General features: G+C 32.8%; 1 protein-coding gene across 2 annotated transcripts in view; it reads left to right on the top strand.

Annotated features, from left to right (window-relative positions):
• LOC148616357 (dynein axonemal heavy chain 8-like) overlaps positions 1 to 14,049 on the top strand; it is a 110,501-nt gene that overhangs the window by 78,301 nt on the left and 18,151 nt on the right. For both annotated transcript variants that reach the window (XR_015922164.1, XM_088583290.1), the window contains exons 58-69: positions 1,009 to 1,139; positions 1,310 to 1,463; positions 2,997 to 3,161; positions 3,330 to 3,556; positions 4,465 to 4,687; positions 5,077 to 5,253; positions 5,495 to 5,662; positions 7,165 to 7,380; positions 7,933 to 8,198; positions 8,633 to 8,801; positions 11,293 to 11,448; positions 11,715 to 11,870. Coding sequence is in view for 1 of the 2 variants with exons in the window: in XM_088583290.1 (XP_088439416.1) it covers positions 1,009 to 1,139; positions 1,310 to 1,463; positions 2,997 to 3,161; positions 3,330 to 3,556; positions 4,465 to 4,687; positions 5,077 to 5,253; positions 5,495 to 5,662; positions 7,165 to 7,380; positions 7,933 to 8,198; positions 8,633 to 8,801; positions 11,293 to 11,448; positions 11,715 to 11,870 (2,208 nt within the window). In the remaining variant the exon portion in view is untranslated. The remainder of the gene's footprint in view (positions 1 to 1,008; positions 1,140 to 1,309; positions 1,464 to 2,996; positions 3,162 to 3,329; positions 3,557 to 4,464; positions 4,688 to 5,076; positions 5,254 to 5,494; positions 5,663 to 7,164; positions 7,381 to 7,932; positions 8,199 to 8,632; positions 8,802 to 11,292; positions 11,449 to 11,714; positions 11,871 to 14,049) is intronic.

The following is a 14,049-nucleotide window of genomic DNA, read 5'->3' as shown; positions in this document are numbered from 1 at the left end:
AACCCAATCAAATGACAGCAATGTACTACAATGTGACATATCTTTTCAATCTTTTATTTGTTCCATTCATTCCCTAGGGTCATACTGAATTTTTACAGGTTGTAATGTGATATTATTTTAAAATGATTATGACATTAATGGTTTGTTGTAATTTTATTTTATCAAATGAAAAAATTATATTTTGTTTGAAATTTGTATTACATTTTAAATTGAACAACAGTGCTTTTATTGCATTAGAAATGAGACATATCATGCTTTTTTTGCTATACATCGTTAAATGTCTTTATATAATGTTTATCAAAGTTATGCAGTTATTATAGGAAAGAATTTCCTAACTGAAGAGACAAGAAATTTCTGTATTTAGCTGTACAAATTTCCTAATCTCACCATGGATTGAGACAGAACGTGCACTCATCCGCAAATAAATTGTAAAATTGAATAAAGAGTTAGTGAATGTTCATATTGTGCCAATATAGTTTGAAAATTCTTTTTAAAAATAATTTTATCGAGAATAAGTGGTTTTTGACTATTTTTTGCAATTTATCTCCAACGATTGTTTTAAAGTCTTTATATTTTTATTTCTCGTCATGACATATCACAGGCCACATTGATATATCATGATCAGTTGTTAAATTTGAGTCATTTCAGTTCAAACATAAAATCGGGAAACAAACTCAAAGTTAGAAAAAGAATCAAACAGCTTTTGCTCATGCATTCAACAAGGAAATTTCAGATTACCTTGTTGAGGGTATAATAATTTTCTAACTTGGTAGAGCTTGTACATAATGATTAAATCTTACGTGCAGATGTCTGAGATTTCCCGATCTTGCACTCATATAGGTGTTTGATTCTGAATGTCTTTTCATGCTTTAATTATAAATGTGCTTTTCCAAATCTTTTATGACATACTTGTGTAATAGTTTATTTCTCTATCTTTGTTAACCAACATGTCAAGTCATATTCTATTGATAGTTCAATCTTTAGTTGAATGATAGACTTGTGTTTTAGATCTCCAGGATTATCAGAACAAAGAGAGGAAATGCTTTATTGGTTGGTGTAGGAGGATCTGGAAAACAATCACTCACAAGACTTGCTTCGTTTATTGCTGGCTACAAAATATTTCAAATAACTTTAACTAGGTTGGTATTGTTATAGCAATACATTTCTCATTTAATTTTTTTTTTTTCAATTTAATAATGTAATAAACTTTACAAATTTTAGGCTGCTTATTACTATATTGATTACTGTTTACAAACTGATAAAAAAAATTATCTGTATATAATGGTTTTCAATAATATTTTTGTTGTAGATCATACAATGTCAGTAATTTGATGGATGATTTAAAGTATCTTTATCGTGTTGCTGGCATGGAAGGAAATGGCATCACATTCATCTTCACAGATAACGAAATCAAGGATGAAGCATTTCTGGAGTATCTCAACAATGTTCTCAGTTCTGGAGAGGTATACTACTCTTTTTTTAGACTCATAAAGACTAATGAAAAATATATTTATTGTTTTTTATTTTATTTATTTGACTAGAAAATAAGTTAAGTTCTAATAAAGTTATTAATTTTTTTGCAATGTAAATAAGATATAGACACTACACTTTTTATCATTCAGATAGATTATTTCTTGTCAGTGTTATTTGTAACGGTATTTTAGTTTTAAGAAATAATTAATAATTATCAATATTTTCAGTCTTCCTCTTCTTCAAGTGGTATGCCTCCACACTTGGATTTCTGCTTCCTCTAATCCCCTGTTCCATATAGCTTTTCTTGGATGGATGTTGCTAATTGCCTTATCAGTTGTCTCAGTGTTTCAGGGATATGGCATGTCTGTAGAATATGGGTTGTATCCTGTTCAGCCTCACCTCAGGGACACATAGGTGATGGTACAACTCTCGTCACTGTTTAAATGTTGAATTAGTCTTCTGAGCCCTGTCCTCAGTCTCTCAGTCTGAAGATTGACAGTTTGTTCTGGTCCCGATGACTGGTAGTAACTGTTCTGTTGTTAGGATATACAGTACAGAGATTTGATGGTCATCTTCTATACTAGGTAGACTGGATTTTCCTCCTGTTGTTGTCCTGCACATTGTTTTGCTTTGTTACCGTATAATTTGTTCATTTCAGTTTTCTAAATGGAATTTGTACCTAAAATTTTATATTTATACTGATTTCATTTTTAGCTCACCTTGATCAAAGGTCCCAGTGAGCATATGCCATCACATCAGTCATCCATAAACTTTTCACAATTTGCTCAACAATTTTACAGCATCTACAAAAGATCGATTTTTGGTTCTGCTTGATTAAACAAGATGACTCTAGAGGCTATTTAAGTTTCTTATTGGCCAATTTTTGAAGATCAACTCCTCTGAAACCACAGGTGCAAATATTTTGAAACTTAATAGGGTTGATGACATCAATATCCCCTACAAACAAACCACTTTTTGTTTGGCTCAGATGACTTGGAGGGTGGCTGTGGTTACTAAGGTTGCCATTGAAACTATGAGGAAACATATTTTGGCCTATATTTTTGCTTTTACTGAGCCAATGGTGACAAATCATTGCAGAAACCCTTTACTAACAGTCTACTATCTGTGTGGCACAGGTGGCTCATGGAGGGTTGGGGTACAGAAGTGATTTACATATAGGTAAATAACACTTTAAACATCAAATTATATGACCACATGATTTCAAAATATCAAGGTAAGTGATTCAGCCTCTCTAGAGCATCTAGTTTTATACTCTGCTCTCAAGGAGAGGATTCACTGTGATACCTTGTCCAACTATCCATTTGTCTGTCCATCACACATTTTTCATGACTGTTTTTCTTTTTGTGGAACTACTTTTCACAGCCATTTGATTTGACAAAAGCTTTATAAAGGGCTTAGGGGTAAACCTCTTCCTGTTTAATGACTTGATTTATATCATAAACTGAAGTTGGGGTTTTGGGTGTCATAAGTTGTCCTTGTCTCAAAGATTCTTGTTTGTTTAGGTTTCCAATCTACTTGCCAAAGATGAGCAAGATGAAATATGTAATGAACTGATTCCAGTGATGAAGAAAGAATTTCCAAGACGTCCACCAACCCAAGAAAATTTGTATGATTATTTCATCTCTAGAGCAAGAAACAATCTTCATACAGTATTATGTTTCTCTCCTGTAAGTATTATTTTTCATGATATTGAGTTACTTAGTAATGTAGCATTTTTCAGCTGAATCATTTTGAGATTTTATGATAAACTTCTTTGTCAATATATGTTCAGAAAAATACAAAATTCTAATAATAAGCATTTGCTGCTATTATAAGTTCAGATTTTGTATTTGTAGGTTGGAGAGAAGTTTCGCAACAGATCACTGAAGTTTCCTGGGTTGATATCGGGATGCACCATGGATTGGTTCAGTAAATGGCCAAAAGATGCATTGATAGCTGTATCCGGACATTTCTTGAACAATTTCAATATTGTAGCGACACCTGATGTTAAACTTCAGTTAATCCATACAATGGGAGTTGTACATGACAATGTTGCTCAGACTTGTGTTGATTATTTTCAGAGGTGCTTTTTTTTTTTAAGTCATGTTTTTATATTTGCATTGATTAAAGTATTTCCAATTTAAAATGCCATTTCAGAAAAATCTGCTTTGTATTTAGTTAGAAGTACTGGGAAAGGCATATTTAACCAGATTTTACAAAAGAAAAAAATCAGTTATTAGTTTTTGGATGTACAATAGCTGGGATGGCTGTCAAACATTGTCTGTGCAATAACTTGATAAAGTATGAGCCTATGAGGTAGATTCTTTTCCATTTGGGTATGTCGTTTCATGTGACAAAATGAATGTCAGATTTGATTTTTATTTATATCAACTTACGTATCTGGGTAGCAACCATTTTCGTTGCGAAAATATTTAGTTTGACCCTTGTCTGTGCAATAACTTAAAAAGAATGTGGCAGATTACTTTCAAATTTGGATGTTGTTGTTTCATGTGACCTTATGAATTCAGTTTTGATTTTTACTAATGTTGCTGATGTTGTTTCCAAGTGGCAGCTATATATGTTGCAAACATAAGAACTTTGACCATTGTCTGTGTAATAACTCATAAAGTATTAGGCAGACTCATTTCAAATTTAACAAAAAGTGACTTTCAATGTTGTCATATTTTAGTTGCAACTAATTAATCATTCACAGTTATAATTTCAAGGCAGGAAAATCCAGTTTGCTGTCAGTTTGACTGCCTCTTGATTAATTTATATATTGGTTGTTCCCCAGTACCTTATTTGTTAAAATGGAATGGCCCTAAAAGTATATGCAGTTACTAAGGTTTTCTTTTTTTGGAGGGGGTGGGCTTTTTATAAAATTACTTTTGGCTTGGAATTCATGTGAATTCTTAAATTTTATTTTCCCTTTTTTTTTGTGCGTGTAAAGTATATTTTTCTTTAATCTTTAAAAAAAAACTCTCTTTTCAGGTATCGAAGACAAACCCATGTAACTCCAAAATCGTACCTTTCTTTCCTTGATGGATATAAAAATGTGTATAGTGTGAAACATGAAGAAATTGGAGAAATGGCTAGAAGAATGAATACTGGATTAGAAAAATTGATTGAAGCTAGTGCTTCTGTTGATCAGTTATCAAAAGAACTTGTTGTTAAGGAGAAGGAATTAGCAGTAGCCAATGTCAAAGCTGACAAGGTATGATTATTTATACTTTCAAAAGAGATGTTTTGGTTCGAAGTAAAAATATATTGAAATCCAAATCACATCGCTTTTTTCAATGAACATTATTTTGGTGATTTTTATTAATGTGGGTATGAAGAAAATCACAAAAATAAGTTCTTATTAAAATACCATAAACACTTGTGATACCTGTTGTCATTACAACACACATAAAAGTGAAAGTTATACTTATGTGTGCCATACTGATGACATGTTAAAAAAGGAATATTAGAAATAATTGGTTTCATTATTCCTGAATAGCTGCTATATGAAAATTTTAGATGTGATATAAGTCTACATGGTATTTTGTGTTTAGTTGTATGATACTCAGACTAATTGTCAGTTATCTTAAATCTTTTCTCTAGGTGTTAGCTGAAGTAACTGTAAGTGCTGCAGCAGCAGAGAAAGTGAAATCTGAAGTGCAGAAGGTAAAGGATAAGGCACAGAAAATTGTAGATGAAATTAACGAAGAAAAGGCATTTGCAGAGGAAAAATTGGAAGCTGCCAAACCAGCCCTAGAAACAGCAGAAGCAGCCTTGAAGGTTTGTTTAATCCATAACAGTAATGCATTAGGCTCTACAACCTGATGATTTTAACAGCTTGGAACTGAACTTAGAATCCTGGCACTTTATCAACTAAGTTAAAGGAGTACTCAGTTGATGGATCTCATATTATTTAGATCTGCCTATCAGATAAAGCCACTGCTACATAGCATTATGTATTTCTACAATGATGGAAAAATACATTTTCAAGTTTTAAAATTTAAATATTGCTATTTTGTAGACAATCAAAGCATCTGATATTGCTACAGTTAAGAAACTTGGTAAACCACCCCATCTAATTATGAGGATTATGGATTGTGTACTCTTATTGTTCCAAAAGAGATTGGACCCTGTGACACAAGATCCTGAGAGACCTTGTTGTAAGCCATCATGGTCTGAGTCACTCAAGGTAACCACAGCGAAAAAAATTTCTATATATATCATGGTCCTAGAATTGTATGTTAAGAAGTTCATGGTAGCTGTTTCTTTAAATTGAAGATTAATCATTTGATAGAAAGTCTTGATTATAGTATGAAAAGGGGAAATTCTACTTTCTAATTTTCTGTTTTAAAAAGTACCGAATATACTCATGAATAAGTTTATCTGCATGTAAGTCGGAACCCTCTTCTCAGGCCCCCAAAAAAGACTGGAATCTAGCCTTGACCTGTTTACAAGTCAGTCTGAATTTTTACAGTTACAACAATCAGTGAAATTGTAAAGAAGGGCACAATTTTTGGTGGAAAATGTGAAGAATGATCATGTGTTCGTTGTTTTTTTGGTTTTTTGTTTTTTTTTTGTTTTTTGCTGCAAAAGTATTTACATCCAGGGCTTACGTTGTGTCCGATCAACATAAACATGTGTATGTTTTGGTTTTTTTTTTAATCAAATTGCTCATGTTTGAAATGATTTACATAACAAGCCATTTGAATTGTCATCATTCACTGTTTACCAGTGACCCAAGCAAGACCGCCATTTTACACTAATTTGTTTATACAACTAATGACCAGATTAGAATAGGAAAAACTAAGAAATGTGAAGAACTATTTTTTAACGGAAACTTGGACACGTATTGAGATCAAAGGATTTTAATAAATTAATTACCCATTAAGGTGGTCAAAGGATTGATTGCTCATTAATTTTATAACACCTTTTTACCCAGTAATCATCTTTCATTGTTTTCTTTTCAATGAAGACAGTTTTCCTTGACATATACACCATACCCATTATCGTTATATTGTTATGAAATTACCAATAATGATTATATTAACATCTTTTTATTACAATTTAAAATTAAATTTTAATTATTTCTTAGTATTGGTAATATTTCTTGTAAACTGTAGTACATCGCTTAGTCATGTTTCATTCCATCTTTTTGGTATTCGGATATATTCAACAACCATGTGACATGTAAGTGAAAATAACTAACACAAGAAGCTATACAGGAAATACAAAATTTATTAAAGATAGTTTAGTTGTAAGACATAATAAAAATAAAACTGCAAATATTCATTTATTTCATCACTTTATAAGCATACACAACAATAACAAATATGACATATAGGTCGACTTTTACAATACACAAGTGTGGCGCTGATCTGACTGTTCAAGGTAGTTGTCATTACATCGATTCTCCCACTTGCTCCAACTAGAATTTTTAACCCACAGCCAAGATCTCAAAAGTCGGAACCCCTCTAAGCAACTCAAAATTTACTCCCAAAAATCTGACTTATACGCAAGTATATACGGTAGTAATAATTTGAGAATACTGAATTAAAACTTACCTTTTAAGGCGGCATAATTGTTATAAAAGGGAAAAAAACTTTTATATATCTCAGCAAATTGAAATCTTAGTTTCTGGTTTGTTTCATTTTTTTCATACACATGCAGATAAAACATTAAATATTTTTGCAGTTGATGAGTGGTTCAGGTTTCCTGCCCAGTTTGCAGAGTTTCCAGAAAGATACAATTAACAATGAAACTGTAGAACTCCTTGAACCTTATTTTGTCATGGAAGATTATACTCTGGAAACTGCCAAGAAAGTGTGTGGAAGTGTATCTGGCCTTTTATCATGGACTACAGCCATGGCGTTCTTCTTTGGAATCAATAAAGAAGTTTTACCATTGAAGGTAGGCTAACCAGTAGATTAATTCACCTGAATATTTACATGAAACTGAAGTCTTGAATGAGAATTAGTATGATATGTAACCAGGAAACATCACGGAAATAGTATGGCCAATATGTCAGATCTAACACTGCTTAGATTGAAAGACAGAAAATCACAGACACCCAAGGATATGATTTCAAGTTCTCTTGTGAGGCTTTGCCAAGTTTAAGAACATTGAAATCTCACTTGGGAGTGTCTGACATTTCATGGTCTTAAATTTTGAAGCCAGTGATGGTGTTTGATTCCTTTTTCTCACTTTAAAAAATCAATTTTGTGATTAGCGTGCCAACTCAAAATGTCCTGCTTGCCACTGAAATGGCATGTTTTCATAATTAAAATCCCATCTTACATCAGAACTGTTCTCCAAATATGTAAAATGCTGCCTTTTATGCTATGTAATGAATTATTAGCAGTTCCTGCTATTTTAATTTTTACTTTGATTGAATTGTTTATTATTGATTAGAGAAAAAATTACTATGTGACAAAAGTTACTTAGGTTTTTCAAATCCTTTAGGCTAACTTAGCCAAACAAGAGTCCCGACTTGCTGTTGCAAGTGCAGAATTAAACAAAGCACAGGCTCAATTGGATGAGAAACAGGCAGAATTGGACAAAGTGCAGGCAATGTATGATGCTGCTATGGCTGAAAAACAGATTTTGCTAGATGATGCTGAATCCTGTAGGAGAAGGATGCAAGCAGCATCTGCCCTGATTGGAGGCTTGGGAGGAGAAAAAGTGAGATGGACAGAGCAAAGTAAACAGTTCAAAGCACAAATTGAAAGGTGAAGTTTATACATTTTTTTTACAGAAATGTTTTCTTCATTTTTTAGAAGATTTCCACATTTTCAAATTTCAGATTTTACCATTTGTTCTCTTATCTGCATAATTAAAAATAAATTTGCCATTTTTCACTTTCCTGTTGTTCTTTTTTACAATTATGACTGTATTTTTATAAAGAGCTTTCAAAGCATGTATCTATGTTAAAATGTTTGACTGATATTCTATACAAGTAAAATTTTCATATACCCATCTTTTGATTAAAACTGTTTATCTGTTTTTTCCATATACCAGAAAATAACTCAATAATAATTTGAGAGAGTTTGGTTTTTTTTGTTTAACATTATAATTTACCCTATGATTTTTTAAACCCCAAAATAAAGAAAAGGCATTAATGTGTGCTTCAGAGTGTTATTTTTTATGATGTTGTTTATTATAGATTAGTAGGAGATGTGTTGCTGTGTACTGGTTTCTTGTCATATTCTGGACCTTTCAACCAAGAGTTCAGAGACAAACTGATAATGAATTGGAAAAAAGAGATGTACACCAGGAAAATACCATATTCTCAAGAATTGAACCTGATTAGTATGCTTGTTGACAACACAACAGTAAGTAAATAGAAAGGATATTCTTGCGTAGCATTATCCCAGACAGTAAAGTTATGATCATGAAGAGTTTTTTGTATAGATCACAAGGGTTTGTTAGTAAATGTAAGGTTATTGCTCGATATCTTATTTTCTAGCTTACCCTGCCAAAGGCCATGTGAGGTATTTTCATCACTTTGTGTCTGTCATCATCCTCTATGTTCTGTTAATGTTTTTTTCAAAAGTGTTTTCTGATACTACTGGACAGAATTAAATGGAAAATGGTATGATTGTTTGTGGATACTCTGCACAAAATGACCATTATGTTTTTTGATCTATGAAAAAACATGGTCTACATTACTGAAATAAAAGATAGGGGCAGACAGCAGTATTTTGAATATACCCAAAACCATTAGGTTAAGCCAAATTATGACATATTTAAATTTTTCAGCATGTTGAGATCTATGGTCAAATTTTCCTGAAATTCTATATGAGCTTGAAGGTTGTCTTATTGCTGGGAACAAGTGAAACTATCAAAACTATAAATTTTTCAGCATGTTGAGATCTATTGATGGTCAAATTTTCTTGAAATTCTATATGACCATAAAGGTTGTCTTATTGCTGGGGACAAGTGAAACTATCAAGTTAAAACTATATTTGGCCAAAGGACAACCAAATATTATTCATTTTTTCAACATTCATTTACCAAATGACAACCAAGATTTCAATTTGGGCATGTGGAATTTTTTTGACATGAGTATGCAACTCCACTTATTGGAGATGTCCGTTTGTAGCTCACCTTGCCAAAGGCCAAATGAGCTTATGCCATCACTTGGCGTCCGTTGTCATCGTCGTGGACAAAATTTAAAAAATCTTCTCCTCTGAAACTACTGGACTGACAGGTTTTAAACATAAGATGATTGTTTTCTAGGGTGTTCTGCACAAAATGACAGTTGGGATTTTTGATCCATGAAAAAAGATGGCCGCTGTTACTAAAAAATAGAACATAGGGGTCTGATTGCAGTTTTTTGCAAATTACTCTAAAACTATTGCCTTTAGCAAATTTCTGGCATGGGTAAAATTGTTCAGCATCATGAGATGGACCTTTGTCAAAATTTTCAAAACAGTTGGTCAACTGATGTAGCAGTTACGGTCCCTGAAACAGTTTTTTTTTTTTTTTCATTTTTCGCACGTGCAACTTTGAAAATATTCTTCTCAAAATCCATTTCACAGAATTCAATGAAAGTTGGCATTTATGTTTCTTAGGGTATCCCACATGAAATGACCTTTGGGATTGTTGATTCATGAAAAAACATTGCCACCGTTACTAAAAATAGAACATAGGGGTCAGATGGCACTTTTTTGCAAATAACTCAAAAACCATTGCCTTTAGCAAATTTCTGGCTTGGATAATACTGTGCAGCATCATGAGATGGACCTATGCCAAAATTTTCAAAACGATTGGTCAACTGATGTAGAAGTTACGGCTCCTGAAACAGGTTTATTTGTATTTTCGCATGTGCAACTTTGAAAATCTTCTTCTCAAAATCCATTGCACAGAATTCAATGAAAGTTGACATATATGTTCCCTAGGGTATCACACACAAATTGACCATTGGGATTGTTGATTTATGAAAAAACATGGCCGCCATTACTAAAAATAGAACATAGGGGTCAGATGGCAGTTTTTTTTGCAAATTACTCAAAAACCGTTGCCTTTACCAAATTTCTGGCATTGGGTGAAATTGTGAAGCATCAGGAGAAGGACCTATGCCGAAATTTTTAAAACCATTCATTGACTAATGTAGGAGTTACGGCCCCTGAAACAGTTTTTTTTGTTGTTTTTTTTTTTTCGCATGTACAGCTTTGAAAATCTTCTTCTCTAAAACCATTTAAGATCATTGAATGAAAATAAGCATAATAGTTCTTTAGTGTATTGTGCTCAAAATGACTGTTGTGATTTTTAATCTATGAATAGATATGGCTGTCTATACTAAAAATGGAACTTAAGGGTCATAAGACTGGTTTTTTGAAAAAAAAATCAAAAATTGTTGCCTTTAGCAAAATTCTGGTTCAGGTCATGAAAATGCTATGAAAAGCATTTCCTGCATTTGACAGTTTAGTTGATTTTAACTTAGCCTGTCTCATTCCTCAAGTTTTTCTAAAAAAGCAAATGGTTAACCAGGTGAGCGATTCAGGCTCTCTTGAGCCTCTAGTTACCTTTCTTTTTGTCTTGATGTTTTCATTTTTAATGATCAACTATCTCGAAACCGCAAGTGCCAATGTTTTGAAACTTTATATGGATGTTAACCCCAATGCTCTTAACAAATAATCCAATTTTTGTGCTGCTCAAAAGTCTCAGCAGGTAGCAGAAATGATATAAGTATAGGACCTCTTAAATTTGATGAACTATTTGTTCCAAATGATGCAACTAAATGATTTCAATTCTCCAGATTGGAGATTCAGCTCATTAGAGCTATAGTTTATTAAAAGTGTAACTTTTCTCCCAAAACAGATTGGAGAGTGGAATATTCAGGGTTTACCAAATGATGAACTATCAGTACAGAATGGTATCATCACAACTAAGGCTACCAGATATCCACTGCTGATTGATCCTCAGGGTCAGGGGAAAAACTGGATCAAAAGTCGAGAGAAAGATCGGGAATTACAGGTAAATTGGATCAGGCCATTGCTCAAAATGTAACTGCTTTGTTTTTACTTTAATGCCTGTATGATAGGATTTTTATTGTCTAAATGCTAATAGTTTGCATGTAATATAACTTCATAAGGGAGTAAATGAATTATCTTCCAAGTGCAAATGCAGGAATTACAGAGTGAATTTTAACTACCATTGTCTTATAAACACATTTGTATTTCTGGTAGTTTAGACATTGCTAAATCTTGTATGCTTTTATTCTCAATAGTTGTTCATTTCAGGTGACCTCATTGAATCATAAATACTTTCGTACACATCTTGAAGATTGTCTCTCTTTGGGTCGTCCACTTTTACTAGAGGATATAGGAGAAGAGCTGGATCCTGCACTTGATAATGTGCTGGAGAAGAACTTCATCAAATCAGGATCTACATATAAAGTAAGATCTGGCATTTATTTTTCAACTTTCACAGTAGCTAAATGACCATATTGTGAAAACTTCTTCATGAAGGATGGAATAACAGCCCCAAATTAATGTGTTTATGGTCAAGATGGGTGTCTCAATCCTACATCTGCATCTCAATTAAAAGCAATCTTTATTTATACAGTATATAGTGATGGGGGTGTCTGTCTATCAATCTGTCCGTAACAAAACTTTCCATTGCAGATTTCTTGGCTTTTACTGGAATGATTAGATATTTGGTATATAGCTTACACATGATGACTCATACCATGTCTCCCTTCCCAGCTTTCTAGGTCATCTACTTCCTGTATTCTGAGCAACTTAGAATTTTTACATGTGTGGTTCTTGGATTTTTTCTGTCGCAGATTTCTCAGCACCCATTGGAAGGAATGATTATATTTTTGGTATATTGCTTAAGCATGATGATTTATATGGTGTGCCTTTTTTCAATTCAGGGTTCGTACAGGTCCTTGAATCTTTGAAAAGTCATGGAATTCCATTTTGAAAATTAAAGGCCTTAAAAGTCTTTGAATCCTGTATTTTTGCTAAAAGTCCTTGAAAAGTCATGGAATTTTATTCAAATGACATTTTGTTTTATTAAGTGCTAAAATAAGCAATTGACAGTCTTCTTTATCTCACGTTCGGGAAGGTAAGTCAAGGGGGAATAATCTGTTAAGTGTTCAAGGACTGGTTTCTGTTTGTGAATGTCATAAAGGGAACCAGATTTAACCAATGTCAAAACACCAAGACCTTATAAAACAAAATGCCAGGAAACTATTTTTCAACTTAAGTGGGTTGAAAAAAGAAGAATACAATAAAATACAATCATTAAAGATGTCAAGGTTAACAAAATTCTGTCACGTAGGACATGCGTTTCAAACCTAAAGTTCTCATCAGCTACAGTGGCCAAAATATATTGAAGGCAGAAATATTAGGGCAAAGTTTTTTATAGATCAAAGCAGTCTAATCTGGGTAAATCTGGAATTTAAGAAGCTTAGATTTTGCTCCTGTTAGAAGTCATGGTAATACATACCAGCTTTATGAATGTGTTCAAAACATTTGGCATACATAAATATGCTTACAGTAATTGAAAAACTTATAAAAAGATGTGCAATTGTTTGTGGTTTTGGGTATGGAATATTTTTTTAAAAATCCTGGAAAAGTCCTGGAAAATTGGAACAAAAAAGGTGTCTGAACCCTGTCCATTTTTCTAGGTTACCTACTTCCTGTTTTCCGAGGGACTTAAAATGTTTACATGTGCAGTATTTGTAAATTTTCCAGTGCAGATTTCTCAACATCCATTGAAAGGAATGATTAGATGTCTGGTGATATAGTGATTAGATGAGCTTTTGAAATATTTCTGCATACAAATCACAGCTTTGTCTGACATATTGTTGAATTTATTCAAAATTTCTGTTATCAGCCAGAAACCATGAAGCCACTGAGGACATTGACTCAACCTTAAACACTTCTAAGGTTACATGTACATAACACTTTTGGATATAACAAGAATGAATTTTGATAATATGTCAATGAACCTAATATGGTAAAAATTTCAAATTTCATTTACACTTTGAATCACCAAAACTCTTTTTGTTTTGGGGGATGTTTCTGTACCTAGCCGACAAATAAGATTTTTGTGTTTTGGAGGAGTAATCAAGGGAACCAAGGTTATAGTGGTAATCAAAAGAATGAAATCCAGGGACAAAGACCAGATATAGAAAACAGACATAACAGAGTAACTAAAATCGTACATACAAAGTAATAAAAGCAAATGAGCAACTCAGACTCCAATAAAAACTGGGAGCATGGACCAGGTGCACCAATAGGGTAAGCGTCCTCTGCTTTTCTACAAACACCAGCCGAGTTGCTTATAAAAAGTCAAGTCCGGGGTAGACGAAAGAGAAAAGAAAAGTGTTTTGGAGGAGTTGAGTATAGATTTAGTGAGCATTGCTCACAGTTTTTTCTGGTTTTCAATCCAAGAAAAAAAAGTGAGGCAATTGGCAGGTTTTTTTTTGTAGATCTATCATCTCTGTCCCTTCAAGTTGTCATGCATTATTATCATATTATATTAAAGTTTTTTTAAGTCTGGAATAGATGACATAGACTCCTTTTCAGGAATGAAAATTTAAAAATTGCCTTTTTAATTTGCTTA

The sequence above is a fragment of the Perna viridis genome, chromosome 5 (assembly GCF_037379345.1).
Source record: "Perna viridis isolate PV_CMFRI_1.1 ecotype Kerala chromosome 5, ASM3737934v1, whole genome shotgun sequence".
Classification (NCBI taxonomy): domain Eukaryota; kingdom Metazoa; phylum Mollusca; class Bivalvia; order Mytilida; family Mytilidae; genus Perna; species Perna viridis.
Note: the sequence above shows the minus strand (reverse complement) of the source record. Positions and strands in the feature narration are given on the sequence as shown.